This window comes from Erythrolamprus reginae, chromosome 2 (genome assembly GCF_031021105.1).
Source record: "Erythrolamprus reginae isolate rEryReg1 chromosome 2, rEryReg1.hap1, whole genome shotgun sequence".
NCBI classification, from domain to species: Eukaryota; Metazoa; Chordata; class Lepidosauria; order Squamata; family Dipsadidae; genus Erythrolamprus; species Erythrolamprus reginae.
Genome location: NC_091951.1, coordinates 139,245,167 through 139,271,081, shown reverse-complemented (window position 1 = coordinate 139,271,081; position 25,915 = coordinate 139,245,167). Strand labels below are relative to the sequence as shown.

At 40.8% G+C, this 25,915-nt stretch overlaps 1 protein-coding gene across 8 annotated transcripts in view; it reads left to right on the top strand.

The window, feature by feature from the left end:
• Positions 1–18,122, top strand: part of BRD4 (bromodomain containing 4) — a 91,530-nt gene extending 73,408 nt beyond the window's left edge. For all 8 annotated transcript variants that reach the window (XM_070739642.1, XM_070739646.1, XM_070739644.1 and 5 more), the window contains 9 exons: positions 2,455–2,507; positions 5,216–5,528; positions 6,692–7,225; positions 9,461–9,573; positions 9,763–9,919; positions 10,083–10,210; positions 13,396–13,607; positions 14,928–15,156; positions 16,701–18,122. In XM_070739642.1, the coding sequence (XP_070595743.1) occupies positions 2,455–2,507; positions 5,216–5,528; positions 6,692–7,225; positions 9,461–9,573; positions 9,763–9,919; positions 10,083–10,210; positions 13,396–13,607; positions 14,928–15,156; positions 16,701–16,769 (1,808 nt within the window). In that variant the 3' untranslated portion in view covers positions 16,770–18,122. The remainder of the gene's footprint in view (positions 1–2,454; positions 2,508–5,215; positions 5,529–6,691; positions 7,226–9,460; positions 9,574–9,762; positions 9,920–10,082; positions 10,211–13,395; positions 13,608–14,927; positions 15,157–16,700) is intronic.
• The last annotated feature ends 7,793 nt before the right edge of the window (positions 18,123–25,915 follow it).

Below are 25,915 nucleotides of genomic sequence, written 5' to 3'. Positions count from 1 at the left end.
GAGAGTTTTCAGGGGAAGGCACACTGCCAAACTGACCTTGAAAATGCCTTACATTACAATAATGTTTTCTTATTTTAAGATAAATATTTACATCTATGTCTAATGTCTCAGGAGATGGCAGCACATGTCCAATCTCGTTTATCCCCTAAAACTATTTCCATGCAGGCCTCAAAATAGATATTTGAATATGAGACTTCTGAGGAATCACGGTTATAATTTAGATCAGGATTTTTTTTTTAAAAAAAATGAGTGTGTGTGTGTTAAAATACTTGAAGAAGATAGCAGCAAACCATCTCCATGTTTGTTGCCAAGAAAACTTGTTGGATATTTCTATGAAGAAATTAGGAGTTTGCCTTTTTGCTTTTAAAAAGCTAAACGCATCATCAGGCTTTTCCTAATTTTGTCTGTCCACTGCAATAGAACAGTAGCGTCAACTATTTTTAAGTTGGGTTTTCTTTTTTAAACAAGGTAATTCTTTATTTAGACATATTTTCATAACTAAAATGCTAGAAGCAGTCTATTATTCTTACAGGACTAGAGTTTTCCTTTCAGAGGGAAATTAACCTAGATTTGATTATATTAAATATTAAATATGTTATGAACTAGATTCTGAAAATCTTCAAATTATAAATCAGAGAGTCTTGTAAGTTTAAAATTCTTGGCAAGTTTTTTAAAACTTTTTATTTATTTATATTAACTAATTGGATAGCTTATCTTGCCAAACACAACATCAGAGCTATTCATCCATGCAAATACAAATTCAGTATTTTGGTATGAAAGCCGTAATCATTATTTTATATTCTTATTCCTCTTTGTTCTCTTACATAAAATGGGACTGCAGTATAGCTCTTAGGTTTGGGTGAATATTAGTGTCAGCAAAACATGTATTTTGGAGAGGTTGCTCATATTCGTATCTTTATGTTTTTAACATGTACTCTCTGTTCCAACAAAATGTATAACATAAGATTTTCTTAATGTAGTTTTAGTGTGTCAAAGTATTAAAGCAGTATTGGGCATATTTTAAAATTTAGCAAATAGCCAAAGTATTACCTTTTTTAAAGGTGTCTGGTGAGAATTAGTGAGAGTGTTTTCTCCTGAGTTTCAGGTTTTCAGCGTTGAGTGCCTACCATTCTTTTGTCTTCTGTGGCTTACAGTGCATAGCTGTTGTCTCCTGAGTAAATTGTCTCAGCGGTGACTTTTGACATTGTATTGTGCACATATAAAAACATCTTAACAATAACTATCTAAATATGAAAGAGTAAAGATTTGATACATAGTACAAGTTTTAGCATCTGTACAAATTGCAAGGATATTGAAGTAGAAATAAAGGGGGATAATTGTGAATTTTCTGTAGTGAAGCAAATCGCTAACAATGGATGAATAATCTATTAGTTTTGGCATGCTACTGTCATTAGTGCAAAAGAAAAATACCTTAATGCTATATTTTGAGTTCATATAATTAGCTTTTTTAAAAAAAATACAATGAAATCTGAAATAAGGAGTGAATGAGTTAAATTCACTTAAAGAGAAATTAAAACAGAAGGACTGAAAGGACAATATGCGAAGTAATAATATAGTTTGAATTATCAAATTCTTGTGTTTTGGCTTAATGCTTTCTGTTTGTAAAAAAAAAAAGGATGACTGTTGTTTTACCTGTATTGTATAAATAAAATGTTTTGCTATATTTACTGTCTTTAGTTTGTGAGAGTAGAGATGGAAATTTTGCTTTTCTTCTCTCACAAGAAATTTGTCTTCAAAATAAACTTCAAATATTACTGCTATCTTTTATTAGACCACGCTTTTCTTATCATTTTGTAGTAGCATTGTATAAAAATTTCTGGTGAAGAAGAGGCATATACAGTACAGCCTTTTCAGATTATTTTAATATGACATATTCATATCTACTTAAGAATTTAGGCAGAAAAGCCGTAACTATCCTTTCAGAAATAGATAACAATTGAGTTACCTCAGCTTTTTAATTTTCCCCCAAAGGGGAAAATACCTTTTCAATATAAATTCAAGTATCAAAAAGCAGCTAAAGTTATGAAAGCAAAATGTAATTTTTATGTGAGTGAAAATACTTTGGATGATTTATGTGCAGCACAAACTTGAGCAAATAATGTGGTAAATTCATTTAGGCAATTCAGGTGTTACCTATTAAATGCAAAAAAAATTTCATTCTTTAAAATTACATGGCAAACGTGATAAATGGGACACAATGAGAGGTATGCTTTGAAATGAATTATTGAGGCACTGCTTCAACAACTTACACTAATTAATAAAGTTCATTGTAAAAAATATTTTATTTTGTAAATTTAAGTAAGCAAATAGATTCAAATGTTCAGTATATGTAAAAGTATCAGTGCTTGGCCTTTTGATAGCAGTGTCGTGATAAAATCATTCTTATTCAAAACCATTGCCATGCAGTAAACTTTTATTGTTCTATTCCTACAGAAATGCCCCCCAAAATTAAGAAAAAAGGACATCCTGGTCGAGAACAAAAGAAGGTATGCTATAATACAGATTTTTGAAGGGGTAATATTTTGATTAATGATAATTTTTTGTTCAGCATTCCACAAATTACTTTTTAAACAATTTATTTTTAGACCCTATTGAAAGGAAAAGGAAGAGTTTTAATTATTTAGCCTTCCTGGCATTAGGAATTGTACCTCTATTACAGTGATCCCTCGATTAGCACGGTCTCGATTAGTGCGAAACGCTACAACACGGTTTTTCACAAAATATTAATTAAAAAATACTCCACGGTTTTTTTGCTATACCACGGTTTTTCCCACCCGATGACATCATACGTCATCACCAAGAGTCACTTCTCTGTCTCTTTCTCTTTCTTTCCTGTCACTATGCTTCAATCATTTTCTCATTTCTCTTTTTTCTCCCCTTTTTTCTATCATTTCTCTCTCTCTTTCTTCCTCTCTCACACTCTCTTCCTCCCTTCTCTCCCCCCCCCCTCCACTTGCCCACGAGAAGAAAAAAAGCAACCTCTGCCGGGCAGCTCCCCTTGTGCCCCCGCTTTGTGCCTGCCTCTTTTGGGGATTTCTTTTTCTTTTCTTTTTTGCGCTGGCGGCGGGAGCTGTTGGGGAGGGCTCTGCCGGGAAGGCCTCTCAGCTGCAGAGCCGAATGGGGGCGGAGGCAACAGCGGAGCCCGGCGCTGGGGCCATGCGAGGCTGTTCATCCAGGGGGGCGTGGACTGGCAAGTCGCCCTCCTTTCTCTTTCTCAAGATCGCTTGCCGCTTGCCTATTGCAGCGAAGGAGGCGAAGCAAGGCTCCAAGCTGCAAAGCGGCAAGCGGCAAGCGATCTTGGGGTTTCCCCTTTGCCTGGGCGGCGGGAAGACCAAGGGAAGGTTCCTTCAGCCGCCCAACACCTGATCCGCTCCGCAGCGCGGCAGCAGTGAGGAGCCGAAGATGGGGTTTCCCCTTTGCCTTTACCCCATCTTCGGCTCCTCGCTGCTTCCGCGCTGCGGAGCAGATCAGCTGTTGGGCGGCTGAAGGAACCTTCCCTTGGTCTTCCCCGCCGCCCACACGCAAACTCCACCATCTGCGCATGTGCGGCCATGAAAAAAATGGCGCGCATGCGTAGATGGTGTTTTTACTTCCGCATCCAGTATAACGCGGAAATCGGTTAGCGCGGGAGGTCTTGGAACGTAACCCCCGCGCTAACCGAGGGATCACTGTATATTTAAGGCTTTGGTTCTAAATTATTCTAATTATTTATTAGAATTATTTCTGTTCTTAGCCATGGTCACAGGTAAGAATTTGCTTACTATGGGAACTAACGAACCAATCCTAAGTTGACAGAAAAATAGATAAAGGGGATATCGGGTTTTTTTTTAATTGCTACATCTACCATTTAGAAACCTATACCTGGGTTTTCACCTTTGTGGCAAAGATGATTGCTTCATCACTCGGAGATTAGAACTGCCCCCACCCTCCTTGCCTTCCGTAAACTCCTTAAAACTTACCTCTACTGTCAGGCATGGGGGAATTGAAGCATTCCCCCTCCCTCCCCCCGGGCCTATATAACTTATGTATGGTGTGTTTGTGTGTATGTCTGGTTTAATAATGGGGTTTTTAAATATTTTTTAAATTTATTAGATTTGTTATAAATTGTCTTATTGTATGCTGTGAGCCGCCCCGAGTCTATGGAGAGGGGTGGCATACAAATCTAATAAATAAATTAAATAAATAAATAAATCTTTTATTTTTATTGATTATTCAATAATTTTTTTGCTTGTCATAAGCAGCCTAGAGTTGAGAGTCAATTGGTGTATTATTATTAAAGCTAGTTGCACAGTCAGTCAGATGTCTAAACTGGATCTAGCAGTTTTTTCCCATCTATTGAGTCAGTCCTGAGGACCCAAGATAGGCAGATATTGCCGTTTGATGGTGTTAAAGATATTGTCGCAGAATGCAAGCTATTCCAATAAAGTTGCTTTTGCAATTGACTTAGGGTCATTTGATCAGTGTAAATAGTGTTCAATTTGTTTATTATATGTACACAATATGAAGTCTCATCTGATAGTTCTTTAACTGGTGTTGCCCTTTGCTTCCATTAAATTCTTCCCCAAAGTCTAGGATGTTTCAAAGAATCAGCATAGCATATTTGCAAAACAAAGCAGTGTAGCCTTATTATTATTATCCATTCACAACAATGTGAAATCACAATTGCCCGTTCTTTAGCTGGTGTTGGCTTTGTAGATTTTCCCCAAAGAACTACTAATATAATTACCTTGAATAAAAATAATTATCCAATTAACTCAGTTAATAAAATATCTGCTTGGATGGAACAAGAAGTTAAATGTTTAATTATTGCATGTGTCTTGCCTTTCATAGCAGAAACCATCTGTTGTTTTGTTGCTTCCAACGGCTGAAACTAGCATTGATTGTCTAGTTGGTTCAGTAATAAATTTCTACAACGTTTATATATGGACCTGGATGTTTTCCTCCTAAATGTTTACAAAACGTGTAGGGGATGGTTTTACGTGGTTCTATACCAGATCGCCACCCAGCTCATTTTCTCTGATTGCAAAGAATTGGTTAAGTAGTTGTATTTACAGAAACAGCAGAGTTTGGGGGAATGTATAGAACAAAAGGGAGATGTTTCTAGGTGAGGGAGAGAGAAAGAGAAACCTGTGCAAAAATGGCTCATCTCAAAACTGCTTTGCATTGATTAAAGGACTGGCTCTTTTTCTTGCAGCATCACCATCATCACCATCTACAGGTGCAGCAACAGCAGCAGCAGCAGCAGGTGCAACCACCGCAGCCACCGCCACCTCCACCTGCCCCTCAGCAAGCAGCCCCCGCAATCAAGTCTTCTCCTCCAGCTTTCGTTCCAACGCAGATCCCAGTTATGGAGCATCCACTCCCAGGGAACATGTTTGACACTATTTCGCATTTCGCTCAGCCTATTCTGCACCTTCCTCCACCTGAGATGCCACCTCATCTCCCCCAGCAGCCTGAGCACAGCACTCCTCCTCATTTAAATCAACATGCAGTAGTGACGCCTCCAGGTAAGCTGCTTTTAGGTGCATTAGAACCTGTATGTTGACTTTGTGAGCACTACCTCTTCTTGTATCATTCTTTCCCAGTTGAGCTTTGCAGTAAATGAGCACCAGTTCAGTCCAGGATACTATATTATTTATTAGATTTGTATGCCGCCCCTCTCCGGAAACTCGGAGCAGTCAAATGAAGTAGCAGTTCAAAATGAGATACACTACAATTTTAGATGTAAATATTTCCAGTCAACTGCGTCCATTGCAGTATCAGATCTGATTGTGAGGTACATTTGCCTATTACCTGGGAAAGAGAACTATGATTTAAATCTTGGTTTAACTGAAACCAAACTCTGGGGATGTGGGAAATCCTCCTTCAAGGAAAAATATTCCAGAGAACTCGAGAATGTTTCCATTTCTCTGCAGACTATAGCAGACTATAGCAAGGAAGAGACTGGTACTTTTCCAAAGAGTGCCCAATTACTGTTTAAATTCCAGAATTGGTTTGGAAAGTTACGTTCCCAGAATATTAGGGTTTGCATATGTCTTCTGAAATCCCAGTAAACATAACTGTAATTTATCTTATATAGAATAGCATTTAAACAGAACCCAGATGGAAAGGGTGGGATTTGCTAACCAGGGTTGCATGTTTTACAATCATAAGTAATGGTATGAAGGCTATCATTCCTCTGTTTGTAATTCTATCAGTGGAGCAAAGACAAAATTTTGAGATGATTGAATGGACTGCATTATTCCAGATGGAGAATAACATCTAGTTAATATCACGTTAAGTTAAATGTACTCAAGTAAAAAAGTATTACGAAAGAAGTAGTTGGGAATGGGGGGAGGGAGAATGTCCTTCTTTGAAATAGTTTATAATATTTCCTGCAGTTTTACTCCAGAGTGAGTTATCTAGTTCTCAGCTGCCTGTGCAGATTTTATCTTGACTCTTTTGAAGGAGGCAACCATAATTAACTGATTAATTGAACAATTAAAAATAAATTGGTAATAACGTATTTATTTATTTATTTATTTATTCGATTTTTATGCCGCCCTTCTCCTTAGGCTCAAGGCGGCTTACAATATGTTATCAATAGCACTTTTTAATAGAGCCAGCATAATAATTATGTCACGGGTCCTGTTGCACAGTATTTCATATAATATTACTCTTTTCTCTTCAGCTTTGCACAATGCCCTGCCTCAGCAACCATCAAGACCCAGTAACCGAGCTGCAGCGCTCCCCCCCAAACCTTCTCGGCCTCCAGCTGTGTCCCCGGCTCTTAACCAGCAGCCTCTGCTTCCCCAGCCCCCCCTCCCCCAGCCTCCCCAGGTGCTTCTGGAAGATGAAGAGCCTCCTGCTCCTCACCACAACCTGCCGCTGAGTAATAGTCAGATGCAGATCTACTTGCAGCAGTTGCAGAAGGTGCAGTCACAGACTTCTCTCCTCCCTTCAGTAAAAGTGCAGTCGCAGCCTCAGCCCTCCTTGCAACCTCCTCCTCACCCTCCGGGGCAACAGTTATCACATCAGTCCCAGCAGAGGCCAGTCCATATGCAGTCCATGCAATTTCCACCCCATATCCCACAGCCTCCACCACCACCCCAGCCGCATCTGCCCCCTCAGCAGCCTCAAGCCCCTCAGCAGCCGTCAAAACCCCAGCAAGTCATCCAGCACCACTCTTCACCAAGACATCACAAGCCAGATCCCTACGCAGCAGGTGAGTTGTTTGAGCCTGAAACATGGCTGAACTGATGGGTCTTTGGATGTTTGTCATCTGGATAGGTGCAGGAAAGTCATAACAGTAATTTAACACTTGTGAAAAATTGATTGAGTTCTGTAAAGAGGAAATGTAGTAAAGCAAATTTAAAAAAGCCTGGGTTTTTCTGATTGAAATTACTTCCTTTTCTCTTAAAGATCATCTATTTGTTGTTTGTTTGCTTATTCAGTTTATGTCCCACTTCCGTATTCAGAGGAAACACTCAAGATGGCTGACTTTATAAAATATAAAACCTAAACATTTGCTGATGGCATGGCTTTCAATATATTTTTTTCTGTGATCATTTTATTTTAACCAAAACCTTGAAATTTTGCTAACATACATTTTATTTTCTACCTCTCCATAACTTCCTAGAAGTAGAGTTCAACAAGCAACCCAGAGTCCAAAATAAGAGATGTACAGTGCACACACAGTTGCATTTGCATTCAAGCCAATGCAAAGTTATTTTTATTTCAGACCTTCAGTTGGAGGTGGAGTTGGAGACAGAAAAAGACAGGGCAGCTTTTCCTTCCCATTCTCTTTTCTATTCTAGTTTTCCATGCATTCAGCTAAATCCCTGAAGAGGAATAATGTACTTGCTGTTCGTTGTCCAGTGAAATATCCTTCATTTGTTTCTCCCCAATCTTTCACTTGGTCTTGCTTTACAAATTCCAAAAATGGCAGGTCTACATCCAGTTATGTTTGTAGAACAATAGAAGATGCTTTAGTGGCTTTGGTTTTTAGATTTCATTTCAGTGCCTTGTCCCTCTTTGTAGACTTGTTTTATTTGAAAAAGGTGTCTATCAAAGGTATAATCAAATGACCTTTTTGCCTCTTCAGTTACCTGTTCTGTGGTATTAAAGAATTAAATTGCTAGAAAGGGCTGTTTAGGCTACTAACTCTACCCCTCATTCTGTGGTCCAATTCAGAGTTAGCCAGCATTTGATAAGAGACTTTACCACATCTTCCAGTAATTGGTTTCACTGTCAAAACAACTTTTAGTGTTTTGGGGTTTTTTTAATTTTAATTTTAATTTATTTATTTGGATTTCTAGGCCACTCTTCTCCAGTGGACCTGGGGCAGCTTACAGCATAAAAACAATACAAAATAGAGGTTATAAAATCCAACTGTAAAAGCTAATCATGAAAGTCCAAACATTTAAAACCTAATCTAAAAGCTAATCATGAAAATCTAAACATATAAAACCTAATGTTAAAAAACCCAAATCCTTTTTAATGTTCAAGTGAAATAGGGATATTCACGTAACATGGTTTATTTGTGTTCTGAGGTCTTTGATGTATGAAATTTCTGCTGAATTTTTTGGGGTCAGGCACATTTTGGCGGAGATAAGCCTCAGACCTTTTAAATGAAACAGAATCTAGAGAAATCTTAGAATGGTTTTCTTTGACAAGTAGAACATTCTAGTGGTGCATTCTTCCTCCTCTTAGGAGCTCCCTAATATGGATACGTTCCACTTCTCTGATCCACATGTGGTGTTTCCAGTTACTTCCCTTCCCTATCTTGTCTTTAGTCCCTGCTGTCTCCACGCTCCTAATACTTTCTCTTTCCTTCGCATCTGATCCACTGCTAATGTTGCAATGCAATGTATTCTTCCCATCCTGACCTTTCCAGAGTCTTCTCTCTCTCCTACTGTTGATGTATTATCCTGTGCATTTGTTCCTGACTGCAGTAATCTTTGTAGTAAATTGTGATTCCCAGAATGGTATATTCTACCAGCTTAGCCCACCCCTGATTTTCCAAGTTTCTTTTGCTATATCGCCAGCCTCTGCTGTCTGTATTGTCAGCTTGCTCTCACTCTCCCCGACTCCTGCCAAGTCAGCTGCCTGGAACACTAGAATTTTAGTCCAGGCCTGCCATAAAATAGCCCTTTTTTATACCATGCATGAATATTTTTGATAAAATTTTTACTAATCAAAAGTGACTATAACCTTTTTGACCTTGCATTCTATTATAGTCGCTTCTACACCACTCTTCTTCAAATAACTGTAAAACTGACATTTCCTCATTTACAGTTCTGCAAGTGAAAATTTATTGAGCGTAAATAGGTGTTTAAATGAGCAAATCTCAGATAACTCGGAAGGTTTTTTTTCTCCAAGTTGTCAGCTGAATATCATAAGTGCATTTTCCAAAGTTCTTTTATTATTTTCTGAAAACATTGGTGCTGACTTATTCCAGGCCACTTGAGAGAAGCACCTTCTCCTCTCATGATGCATTCCCCTCAGATGCCACCGTTCCAGGGGTTGCCGCACCAGTCTCCACCACAATCAAATGTTCAGCCAAAAAAGCAGGTAAAGGCATCTTATAAACAAAAGTTTATTCAGATGTTTGTTTCCATGAACATTTTTCCAGCATCTATTAGAAAGCAGATTCCTTCAAGAACTTTTATTATTGGTGGGGAGGCTGAGACAACACAGGGAAAGCCATGAAAAGGCATTCTTATTACTACGGTCTTTTGTTTATCTATCTTCCTTTGCCAGGAACTGAGAGCAGCATCCGTAGTTCAGTCGCAGCCTATGATCAAAGAGGAGAAGATGCAATCCCCAGTCATTCGAAATGAAACCTTTAGCCCTGCCCTGCGGCAAGATCCTACCAAACATCCAGAGAGCATCAAGCCACCTGTACATATCCAACAACGTGAGTAATTTATTGATTTGTCTAGAAACCCCATCTGTTTTGTGGTGATTTAGTTTGCATTAAGGAGGACATCCCAATTCTTCAATTTAGTTCATTTCCACGATGTTTTTTCAATAATGCTGATTAGACGGAAAGATTGTTAAAGTTGTAATTCTTATTTCAGGAACAGAGATGAAGACAGTGGACAGTGGACGGCCTGTTATAAGACCTTCAGAACAAAATGCACCACCAGGAGTCCAGGACAAAGAAAGACAGAAGCAAGAACCAAAAACACCAGTAGCACCTAAAAAGGTAACTGAAATATATACTGCTCAAAAACATAAAGGAACACTCAAATAACACATCCTAGATCTGAATGAATGAAATATTTTCATTGAATACATTGTTCGGTACAAAGTTGAATGTGCACAACAGCATGTGAAATCGATTGTCAATTTGATTTCACAGAAGTTTGATATTGTATATACTGTATATTCAATAGTTTTATCAATTAATCACTCTCTCATTAATATATATGTGTTAATACAAATTAGTACAAATCCTTTTTTAAAAAAGAAATAAAATTCCAAATATTGTGTAAGACTATATATTAAGTTTGTTACTGTAGTAATATGTAATATAATATTTTACAATATTATGTGTGTGTATGTGTGTGTTTCCATAGAATTTCTTTCACGGGTACATGTATGAAGGTCTTGGCATATTCAGGTTTCTTCCCGTGTAAGTTTCAGAGATTCCTGGCTTTGTTCACCCTAGCACAAAGCCGAAAGCACCAACCTGAAGATGACAAGTGGGACCTCATCGAAACATCGCCAGGAATCTCTGAAACTTACATGGGAAGAAACCCAAATATGCCAAGACCTTCACACGCACACACATACCTTTAATATATAGAAATAAGATATTAAATTGATAACCTGATTATAGATTATAACTTTAAGTAGTTGAATATTACAATATTACCTTCTTCTTGCTCTCAACTTTTTGATTAATGATATATTAACTGATTAGCTTGTACAAATATATTTTGGATATATCTCTATTTAGTGGATGAAAGCTTAGAATACTTTTTTCCTAAAGGTTAAGGTGTTGTCATCAATCTCCAAAAATATAAAATAGACAATAGCACCAATAACCAACCACCAGCATGACAAACAATTCCTGAAATAGCCTCAGTAGAAAAGGAGGGACAAACTCCATCATTGCAATCCCTACAGGCATCATTGGATTTGATTCAATAATATATATAATCAAGTCACCAGACACTATGACAAAAAAAATCACAGTTTTGAATAACCATGAAGTAACAAAAGGAAAATTTGAAGAAGTAAAAGGGGACATTAAAAAATTAGACATTAGGATGGAAAATGTACAGGAAACAATTGCAAAACATGAACAAAAAATAACAATAGAAAGAACAGAGAGAATGGGGGAAAATGAGAAGAAACTGGACAGAGGCTAAGACTGACAAACAGCTGAAAGAAGCAATATTGCAGCTTGAATTTGAAAAATCATGTATTATCTATGATTACAAAATGTATCAGAAGAAAGAGAAGACATTTTGAACCTAATGGCAGAGATGATAGCAGTTATTTTTAAAATGGATGAAGAAGAAATAAAATTAAACATCGATGAAGTATGTAGAATCCAAACAAACTATGCTAAAAAACATAGACTGGCAGGAGATGTCCTCATCAAATTTACTAAAAAACTGGCAAGAGACGGAATTTATAGAATCACCAGGACAGAACAAATTAACTTTTAGATGAAAAGACATTATAATACTAAAAGAAATACCTAGGTGAATCAAAGAAAAATGGAGAGAATTTCAGTATCTTAACTGTAAAATTAATAAGAAAAATAATGCCCTTTAGAAAGCTGATGCCCGAGGGGCTACTATTTATTCTGGAAAGAACAGAAGATAAGAATAGACACCACAGAAAAAGCGATAGAGCAATATCTGGAAGAAGGGGAAAGTAGTGTAGAAAAATAGAGACACAGAGCCAGAAGAACAACATTTAGAAGAAAGAGAAGAGAAAGAAAGAAAGAAAACCAGGAGCCAAATAGAAACCAGAAGTACAAAGGTGGCAAAAGTGAACTTAGAACAATAGGATGGGAAAAACAAATCAAGATTATCTCGGTCAACATAAATGAAATTAACTCACCAATTAAATGAAGACAAACATTCACAAAATTACAAAAACAAAACTTAGATATAATATGTCTGTAGGAAGTTCATTAATACAACATTGGAGATGTTAGAATATTATGAATCAAATCCTAGAAAACCTACAGCATTAGTATTCCTTGATGCACAAGAAGCATTCAATAATTTAAATTGGGAAAAATTTATTAACAAATTTGAAAAGATGAATTTTTGAGAAAAGTATATCAGAATGCTTCAAACAATACACTCAAAACAAACAGCAAGAATAATAATTAATGGAGATATAACTGATAAATTTAATATAGCAAAAGGAGTAGTACAACAGGGCTGTTCCTTACCCCCCCCCCTGCTTTTTATATTTGCGATTAAATCATTATTACAACAAATTAAAGGATTAAGGATAAGAGATCAGGAATACAAATTACAGGCCTTCGCCGATAATCTAGTTTTTAATATAGAAGACCTAATAGAAACAGCACCATAATTATTAGATGAAATTAACAAATTTGGAAAGATGGCGGGCCTAAAAATTAATAAAAAAATAAAGCAAAATTATAACCAAAAAATTATCAAATAAACAAATACAAGAATTGGAAGGCAAGTTGGAAATTCAAATAGTAAAAACAATTAAATATTTAGGTGTAAATTTGATTGCTAAATGTACTACAATGTACATGGTACACGAAGAATTACTTAAACAGAAAAAAATTTAAATACCGTATATACTTGAGTATAAGTTGAGTTTTTCCGCACCAAAAAGCCGACCATGACTTATACTCAAGTCATTTATGCGCTCGGGCGCTGCAATGGCCCGAGCGCCGGCAGCAGGGGTAGACTGCACCCACTAGGGCATGGAACCGTTCTGCTGATGGAAATAAAGCTGTGTGCAGCTTCAACTGATCAGCGGCAGTCACTTCCGGGATTACTGATATTTATAAAAATATATATTATAATTAAGATTCTTAGATATTTATTGATTACAATGGTAGTAGAAATAATAAATGTGTAAAATATTAGTCGATATATGTATTGTAAAATAACCTTAGAGGTATAAATGTACATATACATATATGTTTCATTTTTGTTTTGTATTGTGTAACATCTTGTTTGTTTGTTTTTTCTTTTATGTATTTTTTAAAGTTTATAAATGAATTTAAATTATTTATTTTTTTAAAAAGCACCTTTAGGACTTCCAGCTAAATTATTTTTATCTCTTACATGAAAGCAAGGAAAGATTCTAGATTTTCGCGTGCACCAATTACACCATATCACAAGTTAATTTCTGATCCCGCACTTCTTTTCTCCACAGGATTTGAAAATAAAAAATATGGGCTCTTGGGCAAGCTTAGTGCAGAAACATCCCACTACACCATCTTCAACAGTAAAATCCAGCAGTGACAGCTTTGAGCACTTCAAGAGGGCTGCCCGGGAAAAGGAAGAGCGTGAGAAAGCCTTGAAAGCTCAAGTTGAACAAGCAGAGAAGGAAAAGGAGAGGCAAAGGCGGGAACAGGAAAGAATGAGGTGAGAAACATAATTAGTTGAGATAGAGGTGTGTATGTTTATTTTCTTACATTGTGTTTGTCTGTGAGAGAAAGTATTTTATATTATCCTTTAAGTCTCTGCAAGCACATGTTATGGGAGGAGAGCGTTTGGGAAGTTTTCAAGATTAATGCTGAGCCTTTGCTCTAGAAAACTCTAATAAACAAATAAAACTTGGTTGTGACAACAGCAAAATAGTTTGGGCTGGCAGGGTGCTGCAGGAGGCATCCATCCAATCGGCCAGCCGTCTAATCTCCCCACCCCCACCCTGTCCCAGCCCACTCAGGACAACTACAATGCTGATACGGCCCTCAATGAAAACCAGTTTGATGCTCTTGGTATAGAGTCAGCCTCTTTGTTATAGAGGCTGTTGCCTCAAAAGAGCCTTTGGTGTGCTCCCTCCTTAAGAGGCTCTCCTTGGACCCAATGGTCTCTTATAACAATAGACCAACTTCCAATTTTTATTTCTGGGAAAGGTTATTGAGAAGGTGGCTGTTCCATAACTGATAAAAACTCTGGATACAGACCTGTTTCAGACTGTAATTTAGTACTGACGTTGTTTTGATCATGATTATAGGTGATGTGATGGAGCAGGGTTGGGAACAGTGCATCCATTCTTGTGCTTCTTGATGTTTTGGTGGTTCTTGATGCTGTCAACTATGGAGTCTTGTGATGTGGTTTTGTGGGTTGGGGATTGAGTTCTCTTCTTTCTTTGCATGGTTCCAGTCAATGTTGGATGATGGGGAGAGATCATTCCCTAGACTCCTCATTTATGATGTATTGCATGCTAATATTTGTAAGCTATTTCTCTCCTCCTTTGTAACCTCTACGTGAACCCACTGGGTGAGGACATCTGCCAGTTTGTGGTTCATGATCATATCTTCATAATTATGTCCTTTGATGCCAGGCTAACTACCATATTTTTTGTAGTATAAGACACATCTTAATTTTGGGGGAGTACGTAGATCTACTCCAAACATGACTAAGTCAGGGTTTAACTTAGCTGCCTTATCTTATTACTAAAGCAGGACACTGTTATATTTCAGACTATACTTGTACAGATGCTGTTAAAATTGATGTGGCTAAGTATTCCATTTAGCAGCCAAGTTGTCAATCTCAATTGTGAAAGATAAATAAAGTATATTTAGTTCATGCCAATGTGTTCAAGGTGTCTCGGGGATGTTGAGTTTTCCAGTACTTTCCAATCGATGTCCTGTGGCTGGGTGGGATTTCTAGTTTCCCTAATGCTGTGAAATGGAGGCCAGATCATCATTTCTGCTGTTATTTCTGATCCATGAACAGAAGTCGTGAAGAAGAAGAGGCTCTGGAGCAGTCACGTCGAGTTCACGAAGAAGCCCGGCGGCGTCAAGAACATCAGCCTCAGCATCATCCCCAGGGTCAGCAGCAAATGTCAGCGGCAGCCTCTGCTCCTCCGTCACAGAGTTCTCAGCCACAGGCTTCGCAGTCCATGCTGGACCAACAGAGAGAGGAACTGAGAAAACAAGAACAGGAACGAAGGCGCAGAGAGGCAGTAAGTGAAGGAGAATGCCACCCTCTGGGCTCTGAAAAGGTTCCCAGTTCCCATAGTGAGAGAGTCTGTGCTTGGCAATTTACTTTTGAAGTGGTTTCCAAAGTGCCAGAAATGCCAGCCTTTGTCCAAATTTGATGCTAATCTCCAGTAAATATACCTCCATCCCACAGACACTTAACTTTTCAGTAAAAGAAATATTGTTGGAATTGTGGAAGAAAACAAAATACATGTGCCATCCTTAATATAAATTAGACAAAGTAAAATGTGTACCTAGATCCTTTTGAAGAAAGATCTCAATGTTTATTTGGACATTAGAACAGTATTGGATTTTATTGAATTTAGGAAGAAATAATCATTGTTAAGCAGGACCAGTAATTCTGAGGGAATTAGAATACTTGTACATTGAAAGTCCTTTACCTTTTTTAACCTCTCTGATTTTTCCTCTCCAGATATCTACCTTTTCTTTTTTTCCTTTCTTTCCTTGTTTCTTATTTTTACTTCAACTACTTGCTATCCATGAAAAACTCATGCTGTTCATGCTATACGTATATACCTTCCACATACTGTATACTGCTCAAAAAAATAAAGGAAACACTCAAATAATACATCTTAGATCTGAATGAATGAAATATTCTCATTGAATACTTTGTTCTGTACAAAGTTGAATGTGCACAACAGCATGTGGAATTGATTGTCAATCAGTGTTGCTTCCTAAGTGGACAGTTTGATTCCACAGAATGGATTTATATTATGTTGTTTAAGTGTTCCCTTTTTTTTGAGCAGTGTATATACAGTAGAGTCTTGGTTATCTGACATAAACGGGCAGGCTGATAGTCAGATAGCCAAAATGTCGGATAATCCAGACTCTACTGCTTCTGTCCCTGGCTTTCTCTCTCTCTCTCTCTTGCCCGTTTCTGTCCCCGTCTCTCTCTCTCTCTCTCTCTCCCGCTTCTGTCCCTGTCTCTCTCTCTCTCTCTAGCTCACTTCCCTCCTCCCAGCTTGCTTACCCGTTGTGGCTGTCATGTTTGGGGGCGTGTCTGGAGGGCGCAAAAATGCCTACAGCCACGCCCCCAAGCAATCACAATGTTGGATAATCCAGAGTGTCGGATTACCGAAGGACGGATAACTGAGACTCTATTTTACTTTGAAGTTTGTCAGTTCTTTCTCCCAAAATATTGACCTTCCTCCTTTTTATTTTAAATCAGTCTCACACATCTGGACCCTCAGTTCTCACAAGTTAAACTATCACTTTATAATCTCATTATAGTTTCTTTCTTTTTTCTTTTTTCATCCCTTCAGGGACATTCCTCTGTGTATAATGTTTTGTATTGTTGGGCTTTAAAAAAAAGAAGAGAGGGATATGATTTCTGATCAGTGAAAGTGGCTTCCTCTTGGCCTCTGCTAATACTGTATATATATGCATGATCTGCTTTTATAGACGAGAGTTCTGGATCAGTTAGTTGCTATTACTGCTTCAATGTATTGAGATAATTTTTTTCTGTGAACCCAGATGACTGCTACTTTTTTTTTCTCTTTCCCTTTAGATGGCATCTACTATTGACATGAATTTCCAGAGTGATTTGTTGGCAATATTTGAAGAGAATCTTTTCTAATAGCACCTGGTTTTCTTCGCCTGAACTCCTAAATTTCCCAGCAAATTTTTGACTCTCCATAGTGTTGTTGGCAGCTGGGAGGAGAGCATTCCTGCAGCCTTTCTGCATGTGTGACGGTTGTGGCCTCAGAAGGATCAGCAGAGTCTGCCTTACGATTTGACTTAATTCCCACCCCCCACCCCATTCCCCAACCTCACTGAAGAAAGCGAGACCAAGATGAGTCAACTCCGTACTAGGTTTGCATCAGTGGACATGCAGTTGCTGGGAAGGGTGCCCCCTATCACTTGATACTCTCTATGCCAAACCTACTTGCAGTATATCCAGAACTTGATGCTGTTTACCCTTTTTCTATTCAAAAGCGTTCTGAATTCCAGAATGTCTTTGACGCTACCGTGCTGTATGCTGGCAGCACCAGACACTCTGCATTGAGAGGCTGTGTACAGAAAGACCCTGCCTGGGCTTTAGCAGGGAAGACACACAAGCTGTTTTGGGTCCTTTTCATCACTGGCTTTGCCTTTAACTAAACTTCCCACAAGCCTTTAGCTGGGAGCCATTCTCTGTAAGTGTTTGCTTGTGAAAAAGGGAATAATTTAGTGGAGGTGTCAAGTAAGTGTAACTGGCCATTTGAGTGAAGTTTTTGTTTTAGCATTGTGTGAATGACAGGAATCTGAGCTAGACTACCAACCAAAGTCAGTTTCTTTCAATCTGTTTCTTTTCCTCCAGATACATTGGCACTGCTCAACTCTTTGAGTAGGTATTCTTGTCTCTTCATTACAGAGTGGAGTGGGGAAAACGTAACACCAGGGGAAGCTCCCACCCTGTCAATAGTGTTTGACTGTGGCTGTATTGTATAGTGAATATAGTTGGCATATATTTGTTTGAGTTTTATGGTGAGCTCACCATACTCTGTAAAGACACTGCTTCTATTTTGCTCAGTTCCAGACTTTTAGTCTATATTTTTAACTGTAATACCAGAAAACTACATTTTGGTTTTTAAATGTCATGGAGTCTGTTGAAATTAGTTTTTATACACAACAGTGCAGCTGCTCTGGGGAGGGAGGTGGGAATGGATTTGGATTGGCAGGAAGGAAGGAAGACCTGTTCCTGTTGTCTTCCATTAAGTCCTTTCACATTTTAGCAGTAATCATTTTCTCAGCACTTTTAGCATATTCTTTTCATTTTAATCTTTCAAATGTTCCACGTTTATGTGCCATAAATACCCACTATACAGTACAATACTGGTGTGTCAGTATTGGCCAATCTCTGGAGTAATTAATTGGTTTTACTTTAATACGGTGAATATGCATTTGGTCTGTACTGATCATGGAATAAACTCATCTCTTTTTTTTTAAAGTTGGTGTCGTACTGACATTTCTTTTAAATCTTGCTTATGGTAAAATGTCTTAAGTGAGAAAAGCTGTAAGGAGACTTGTTCTATTCATCTGTCTTGCTCTAGCAGGCAGGGAAATCTCCAGCCAATTCATACAATTTTCATCTTGTCACCAAGCTAGCTAATATGGGAGCACTAGTAGTGGAGCAACAACATTTACTAGAAATGGTAGGAAGATGAACACCAAGCAGTTGGTGTTTGCTAAGCATGGCTGGTTTCATATTGTAGCATCAAGCCAAAAGTAGTAGAACATCACACAGTCTTGTTCCTGTTTGGGGCGAATCTCAACATGCAACATAATTTCCAGCAATAAAATTTGGCCCAGCTTCCTGCATTGTGTGAAATTAGGAGCACTTGAACTAGTTGACTCTGTGAGGAGCCAGAGAAAGGTATAGTACATCACTTTTCTGCACTGTTGGTCAAAATTAGTGTTCCAATATGAATTGCTGGACATGGATTTTCTAGTTCAGAGCTTGCAAATTGCCATTCTAATGCTACTTTTGGGGGGGGGGGGAAACATGACTGCTTGCTTCAAAACTTCAATTGGACTAAGTAATGGGTTTGGACTATGAATTAAAGTTATCCAGAGTGCTTATTTCTGGTCAAGAATAGTCTGGCTAGCTGCTGTAGAGAAGGCAACTGTTCTCTGGGCAGCTCCATCAACTTTATACTTGAACCCTCAGCCAAAGACATCTCTGTTTTTCCTGATGACAGAACATCTTGTCCTGCCAATGTCTCAACTCTTCATTTTCATCATATTGGACTACTGATTTCAACAGCCATCTGCCCAATTTAATTATGACTAATCTAATGAGGAAAGAAATTCACATTAAGAGAGCAGAGATCCCAGATGGAGTAAAAGAAGGTAGCTATTTCTGTTAGTCGACTTCCAGGTCCCTAGACCTGGAGGGAAAACCTGAAATTGTCCCTCCTGAAATGATTATAGTTATGTATCAGGAGAAATGGGACATCTGAGAAAGCATCTATTGTCTCCAAATAGTATTGCCCTTAAACTTGTGATTTGCTTCAACATCATTCTCAGGTCTTTTTGTAGGAGTTGAATAATGGGACTTGCTGTATAACACCAAGATCAAGCGATAGGTCATTTATTGCCTATTTTCAATCTAACTTGGGCTTGGCTTTCCAATGTGCAGTTAAGTAGTATGCCTTTAAGCAGTCGGAAGTCACGGTCACACATATTAATATAGGTAACTCAGGTTAGTAGCCATGTATAGAAGAAATGTGATTGGGTCTAGAGGCAATTGTTTCTTTGACAGTCTTTTGAACAGTTCTCATGCCGAATTTTTACCTAAAGGTGCCTTTAGAAGATCTCTGCCTTTCTCCATCAAGTATTAGATTGTTCAAAGAGATAAAGTGGGAAGGTTTGGAAAGGGCAATATTACCCCTCAGACAGCTTTTTTTGAAGGCTTCTTGCTGAAAAGGATGTGAAATTAGGTATAGACCAGAATTTCTGTTATAAGAAGTTGACTCTGCTTTCCTACTTTCAGGGAGTTGCCAGTCTTGAGAAGGCCATGAAATGTTGTGCTTTGTCTCCAAGCAGTAATGTTGCGTCTGGGAGTGGCTTAGGCGCATGGCCAGTAAATCACCTCTAACATTAAAATGCAGTTGAGTGGTCTGAAAATTTGGATTCCTGAGGACCACACTTGGGCCTCAAAATACCTCTCATACAGAACACCTAAATGTTCTGTTTCTGGACCAACATAAAGGAAGTTACCATGTGCTGGATTGTATATGACACTAGTTTCCTCCCATGATCTACTTATGTGTGGGTGTTAACACTTCAGAATCAGTGAAATGTTAGATCACCAGCTCACACAATTTCTTCGTGAAGGCTTAATGGTTGGGTTAGCCCTTATAGTCTTCTACTTAATCCCAGGAATTGTCAAGAAAGGGGGCTTCTATCTCTGGCAACGGCTCAGACGTGAATGAAAATAAGTCCCTTGCATCCCATTCTTGTCCCTGTGTTACTGCACATGTCTTTTTACCATGAGCTAATTAACTAGCCTTAATCTTCTCTTAGCTCTTGTTTAGACCCTTCACAAGGAAGTAGGAATGTTGGGTTTTCCTCTGAACATGTTCTGATTCTTTTATATTCATTGCCAGTCATTACTCACAGTATTCCTTGGCCTTCCATCTATCCATCCCCTCTCCCGTCACCTCTTTTACAAAGCACTTTGGATGAACATCTCCCTCCTTTTAATTTTATGCTCAGGGTTTTGGGGGTACTTTAAGTGCACATCCGCTGTGAAAGTTCATCACATATGAGCTCACTGCAATTGTACATAACAAAACTGCACCACACTGAGAAAAATGAAAACATAATGAAGTGGAGCTGCTGGAACTTCTATCAAGAGAGCACCCTCTGTTGTAAAAAAAAAATTAAATAAATAATTTATATGTATGCAATGAACAACACCCCGTTCCCTATATCTAGCCAATAGCGAGATTAGTTGTTTTTTATTTTAATGTTTAACCCTCTTTGCATTGAACATTTGCCAAACTTTTTCTTGTCTGTAGTTGAGAGTTTCAAAACAGTGATAGCAGGTGGCTTTCTCTGTTGTCTTGTTCTTCCTCGCTTTCCTCTTCTGATCACGTCTGTGTTTTGCAAACTTTTTGAAATGTTTACAGGCCTTCGCTAATTTACTTAATTTTTTAAAAAACAAACTGTACTTGGTCTTTGATTTTTATACATTTTTACAGGATGAACATAGATGGTATCATTAAATTGGAGACATTTTTTTCTTCAAAAGGGTTGCTATTCTTTTTTTTTTTGGCTATATGTCTGATTTATTTTTGTTTTTATAAAATGTTTTGAGTTTATAATATGGTTATCATCCAGTCTGACACTTATTTAATTCCCCCTTCTCCCTCCTCCATGTATAAGTTTAATAACTACAGAATTTTAAGTATAGGGGGTCTAGCCTAAATGATGTAACCTTGATTATTTTTTTTCTCCCTCCAGTCCTGTACAAATAAATAAATGAAATGTACAATTCCACTGTACTTAATGCACGGAACGCTTGGCAAATAATTATGTCAGTGAATTTGAAACTTGTATTAAACACTTTAGACATTTGTAGAAGGGAATTCATAGAGTTTTCACTTATATACTAAAGTTTTTTTGTGCAGTTCTCATTGCAAAAATAAACATTTGTACTGAATATATGAAGTAAACTTTTTCCCTTTCATCTTTCACTCTTTATCAGCAAGACTTGGCTAAGACTGTATGGAGTTATGGGTCCCAACATTTCAATAGGCTTTAATCCCAGCTTCTATTCTAAACATGCGATGGAAGTCAGAAGGAGTCCAGAAGATTTTTCTAATATTTCAGGTCCTGCCATACTGAGAATTAATTTAAACAAGAGAACTACCTGGCCAAATCCAAAATTCCAGACAGTAACAGTAGAGTACCTATATGAAAAGATTAACAGAGGAATGCAACAATACTGCTAGATTTAAAGATAGCATCTAGTATTTGATGTAAAATGGTGTATCAGTAAATTGACCACACAAAATAAATATTATTCATATCATGTGACAAAATGTAAAATGTAGCCATAAACCCTCTAAACGTTTCAATGCCATTTAATATGTTGGTTTTCTGGCTAAAGTTTCTGCAATTTGCCTGAAACATCTGAGGTTCTAGTCTCAAGTTGTCAAACAGGTCCTGAAGCTGCCAGGTCTCCTGATTCATTAAAAAAAAATATACCTGTTTTTCCTTCCTTGAAAAATAGGAAATGTGAAAGCTGCAGTGAAAATAAAGACCATCAAAAAGATAGGTGAAAATCCCAGTTCGCTTTCATCTGCACAAAATGTACTGGCTTCGTTTTAGAACTTCGTCCATTGCAGTGATTATTGGCCATCAAAATATCTTATTATCAGCTCCAGCGGTCCTTGGAAGAAGCCGATTATCTAGGTCCCCAGCAGTCGGGCTTCAGGCCCGGTTACAGCACGGAAACCGCTTTGGTCGCGTTGATGGATGATCTCTGGCGGGCCCGGGACAGGGGTTTATCCTCTGTCCTGGTGCTTCTTGACCTCTCAGCGGCTTTCGATACCATCGACCATGGTATCCTTCTGCACCGGCTGGAGGGGTTGGGAGTGGGAGGCACTGTTCTTCAGTGGTTCTCCTCCTACCTCTCTGGCCGGTCGCAGTCGGTGTTAGTGGGGGGTCAGAGGTCGGCTCCGAGGTCTCTCCCTTGTGGGGTACCTCAGGGGTCGGTCCTCTCCCCCCTGCTATTCAACATCTACATGAAACCGCTGGGTGAGATCATCCAAGGACATGGGGTGAGGTATCATCAATATGCCGATGATACCCAGCTTTACATCTCCACCCCATGCCCAGTCAACGAAGCGGTGGAAGTGATGTGCCGGTGCCTGGAGGCTGTTGGGGCCTGGATGGGTGTCAACAGACTCAAGCTCAACCCGGATAAGACGGAGTGGCTGTGGGTTCTGCCTCCCAAGGACAACCCCATCTGTCCGTCCATCACCCTGGGGGGGGAATCTTTGACCCCCTCAGAGAGGGTCCGCAACTTGGGCGTCCTCCTCGATCCACAGCTCACATTAGAAAACCATCTCTCAGCTGTGGCGAGGGGGGTGTTTGCCCAGGTTCGCCTGGTGCACCAGTTGCGGCCCTATCTGGACCGGGACTCATTGCTCACAGTCACTCATGCCCTCATCACCTCGAGGTTCGACTACTGTAATGCTCTCTACATGGGGCTACCTTTGAAAAGTGTTCGGAAACTTCAGATTGTGCAGAATGCAGCTGCGAGAGCAGTCATGGGCTTACCTAGGTATGCCCATGTTTCACCATCACTCCGCAGTCTGCATTGGCTGCCGATCAATTTCCGGTCACAATTCAAAAGTGTTGGTTATGACCTTTAAAGCCCTTCATGGCATCGGACCAGAATACCTCCGAGACCGCCTCCTGCCGCACGAATCCCAGCGACCGATTAGGTCCCACAGAGTGGGCCTTCTCCGGGTCCCGTCAACTAAACAGTGTCGGTTGGCGGGCCCCAGGGGAAGAGCCTTCTCTGTGGCGGCACCGGCTCTCTAGAACCAACTCCCCCCGGAGATTAGAACTGCCCCTACTCTTCCTGCCTTCCGTAAACTCCTTAAAACCCACCTTTGCCGTCAGGCATGGGGGAATTGAGACATCTCCCCCTGGGCATGTTTAATTTGTGTATGGTATGCTTGTGTGTATGTCTGTTAGCATATTGGGTTTTCTTTTTAAATTTTAAATGTTTTAAACTTCTCGGATTATTTATGATTTGTTTTTCTCTGTTGTGAGCCGCCCCGAGTCCTCTGAGAGGGGCGGCATACAAATCTAAATAATAAATAAATAATTAAATGAATGAATCTGTAGGGAATATCTGTAATTCTAGAGGGGGATACATTGCATCAGGAATGCCACACATTTCAAGACAATCAGGGCCTGTCAATTTGCAAAATGGAAATGCTAGACCAGCGGTCCCCAAACTACGGCCCGCGGGCCGGATGCGGCCTGTTGAGGCCATTTGCCCGGCCCGCGGCAGCATACGAGATTTTACCATCTATATACTAAGTTCCTGAATCTCCTCTCCACTCTGCTGCTGAGCGTCTGGCAGCGGCAAGGAAGAAGAAAGCCAGGGGGCGGGGAGGAAAGCACCCTATTGCAGAGCAGCAACAGTTCCTCTCCCTAAAGGCGAGAAAGAAATTGGCCAATTGCTTTCCTCCCCGCCCCCTGGCTTTCTGCCTCCTCCTCCTCCAGACGCTCAGCTGCAGACCGTCTTGGTCCCTCCAGTGCCGCTTTTTTGCTTCTTTTTTTTTGCACCAGTGAGGTTTGCGCGCGTTTGGGCACTTTTGCGTTGGGGGGGGGGTCTGCTGCGGAGAGGGAGAGAGAGAAAGAGAGAAAAAGAGGGAGAGATAGAAAGGGAGTGTGAGAGAGAAATAAGAAAGAGAGGGGGAGAGACAGCGGGAGAGTGCTGCTATTTTGCTTCTTCGCTGCCCCATGGGGAGCCCGGAAGCCCTGCAAGAGCATCTGGAGGGGACAGTAAACAAGCCATCAGGACCCCCGCGTACTAACTTGTTAACGGCCACGCTGTCCCCGATCACGGGGAGGGGAGCTTTTCCCCGGCCAGGCGACGGCGAGGCCCTCCCGATGCTTGCCCGCCGCCCAAGCCCCACGCTTGGAGCCGGGGGCGACAGGCCTAACCTCGGCTTACTTGGCCCCGGTGCGGCCGAAGCGGGGGGCGAAGTAGGCGGCGGCGGTGGCTTCAGGCCCACCTCCGAGCTAAGCTTCCTTTGGCTTCCTTCGAGGCAAAGCTGCAAAGCTCACCTGCCGCCTCGAAGGAAGCCAAAGGAAGCTCAGCTCAACGAGGACTGGCTGTTGGTCTCTTGAAGCTGCCGCCGCCACCGCCCACTGCAGAGATCCCTTCACCCGAACGGAGGTGGCGGTGGCGGGCTCAAGGGACCAAGAGCCGGTCTTTCTTGGCGCTGAATAGTTGCAGCCTCTGAGGCTGCCTCCGCCTCCAGGCGAAGGGATCTCCTCGGTGGGCAGCGTCGGAGGCTGCAGCAACGCAGCTCCGAAAAGGACCGGCTGTTGGTCCCTTGAAGCTGCCGCCGCCGCCCACTGCGGAGATCCCTTCACGCGAACGGAGGCGGCAGCGGCGGCAGCTTCAAGGGACCAACAGCCGGTCCTTTTCGGAGCTGCGTTGCTGCAGCCTCCGATGCTGCCCACCGAGGAGATCCCTTCGCCTGGAAGCGGAGGCAGCTTCAGAGGCTGCAACTATTCAGCGCCAAGAAAGACCGGCTCTTGGTCCCTTGAGCCCGCCGCCGCCACCTCCGTTCGGGCGAAGGGATCTCTGCAGTGGGCGGTGGCGGCGGCAGCTTCAAGAGACCAACAGCCGGTCCTCGTTGAGCTGAGCTTCCTTTGGCTTCCTTCGAGACGGCAGGTGAGCTTTGCAGTTTTTCCTGCAAGGAAGCCAAAGGAAGCTCAGCTTGGGGGCGGGCCTGAAGCAGCCGCCGCCTACTCTGCCCCGCACTTCGTCCGCACCGGGCATCTCTGGCGGGTGCGGGGCAGCAGGGCAAGCCGCGAAGGTGGCGCAGCCAAACGTGGGTCGAGTGGGAGGGCACTGAGCAGTAGCTGTGGGGCGGCGGTGGGGCAGTTGGCTGCAAGGCACCGGCGGCGGCATTGGCGGCGGCTTGATGTGTTGCAGGACGCCGTACATTGCTGGCGCTGCGCTGGGCATGGGGCTGGCACCTCTGTCCCGGCCTACCCAGCGGGCCAGTGCCAGCCTGTGTCCATGCCCAGTGCAGCGCCAGCAATGTACTGCGACCCGACGTCGGTGCCACCGTCTTGGAGCTTCTGCTTGCAGCTGACTGCCCCACGGCATGTTGCAGGGCAGAAAAAAAAAAGAAGAGAGGAAGGAAGAGAGAAGAAAAGGAGAGAGAGAGAGAAAGCAAGAGAGAGAGGGAGAGAAAACAAGTGAGAGGGGGAGGGAATGTGAGAGAGAAAAAGAGAAAAATGAGAAAATGATGGAGGGAAAGAACGAGGGAGAGGGAAACAAAACAAATGAGAAAGAAGGAAAAAAAGGGAGAGGGAAGAGAGAAGTGGAAAATAGGGAAGGAGGGAGGGAGGGAAAGAAGGAGAAATGGAGGGGAAAGGAAGGGAAGGAAGAAGGAAGGAAGGCAGAAAGAAAGAAGAAATGGAGGGAACAAGGAAGGAAGGAAGAATGAAATGAACGGAGGGGCGGAGGAA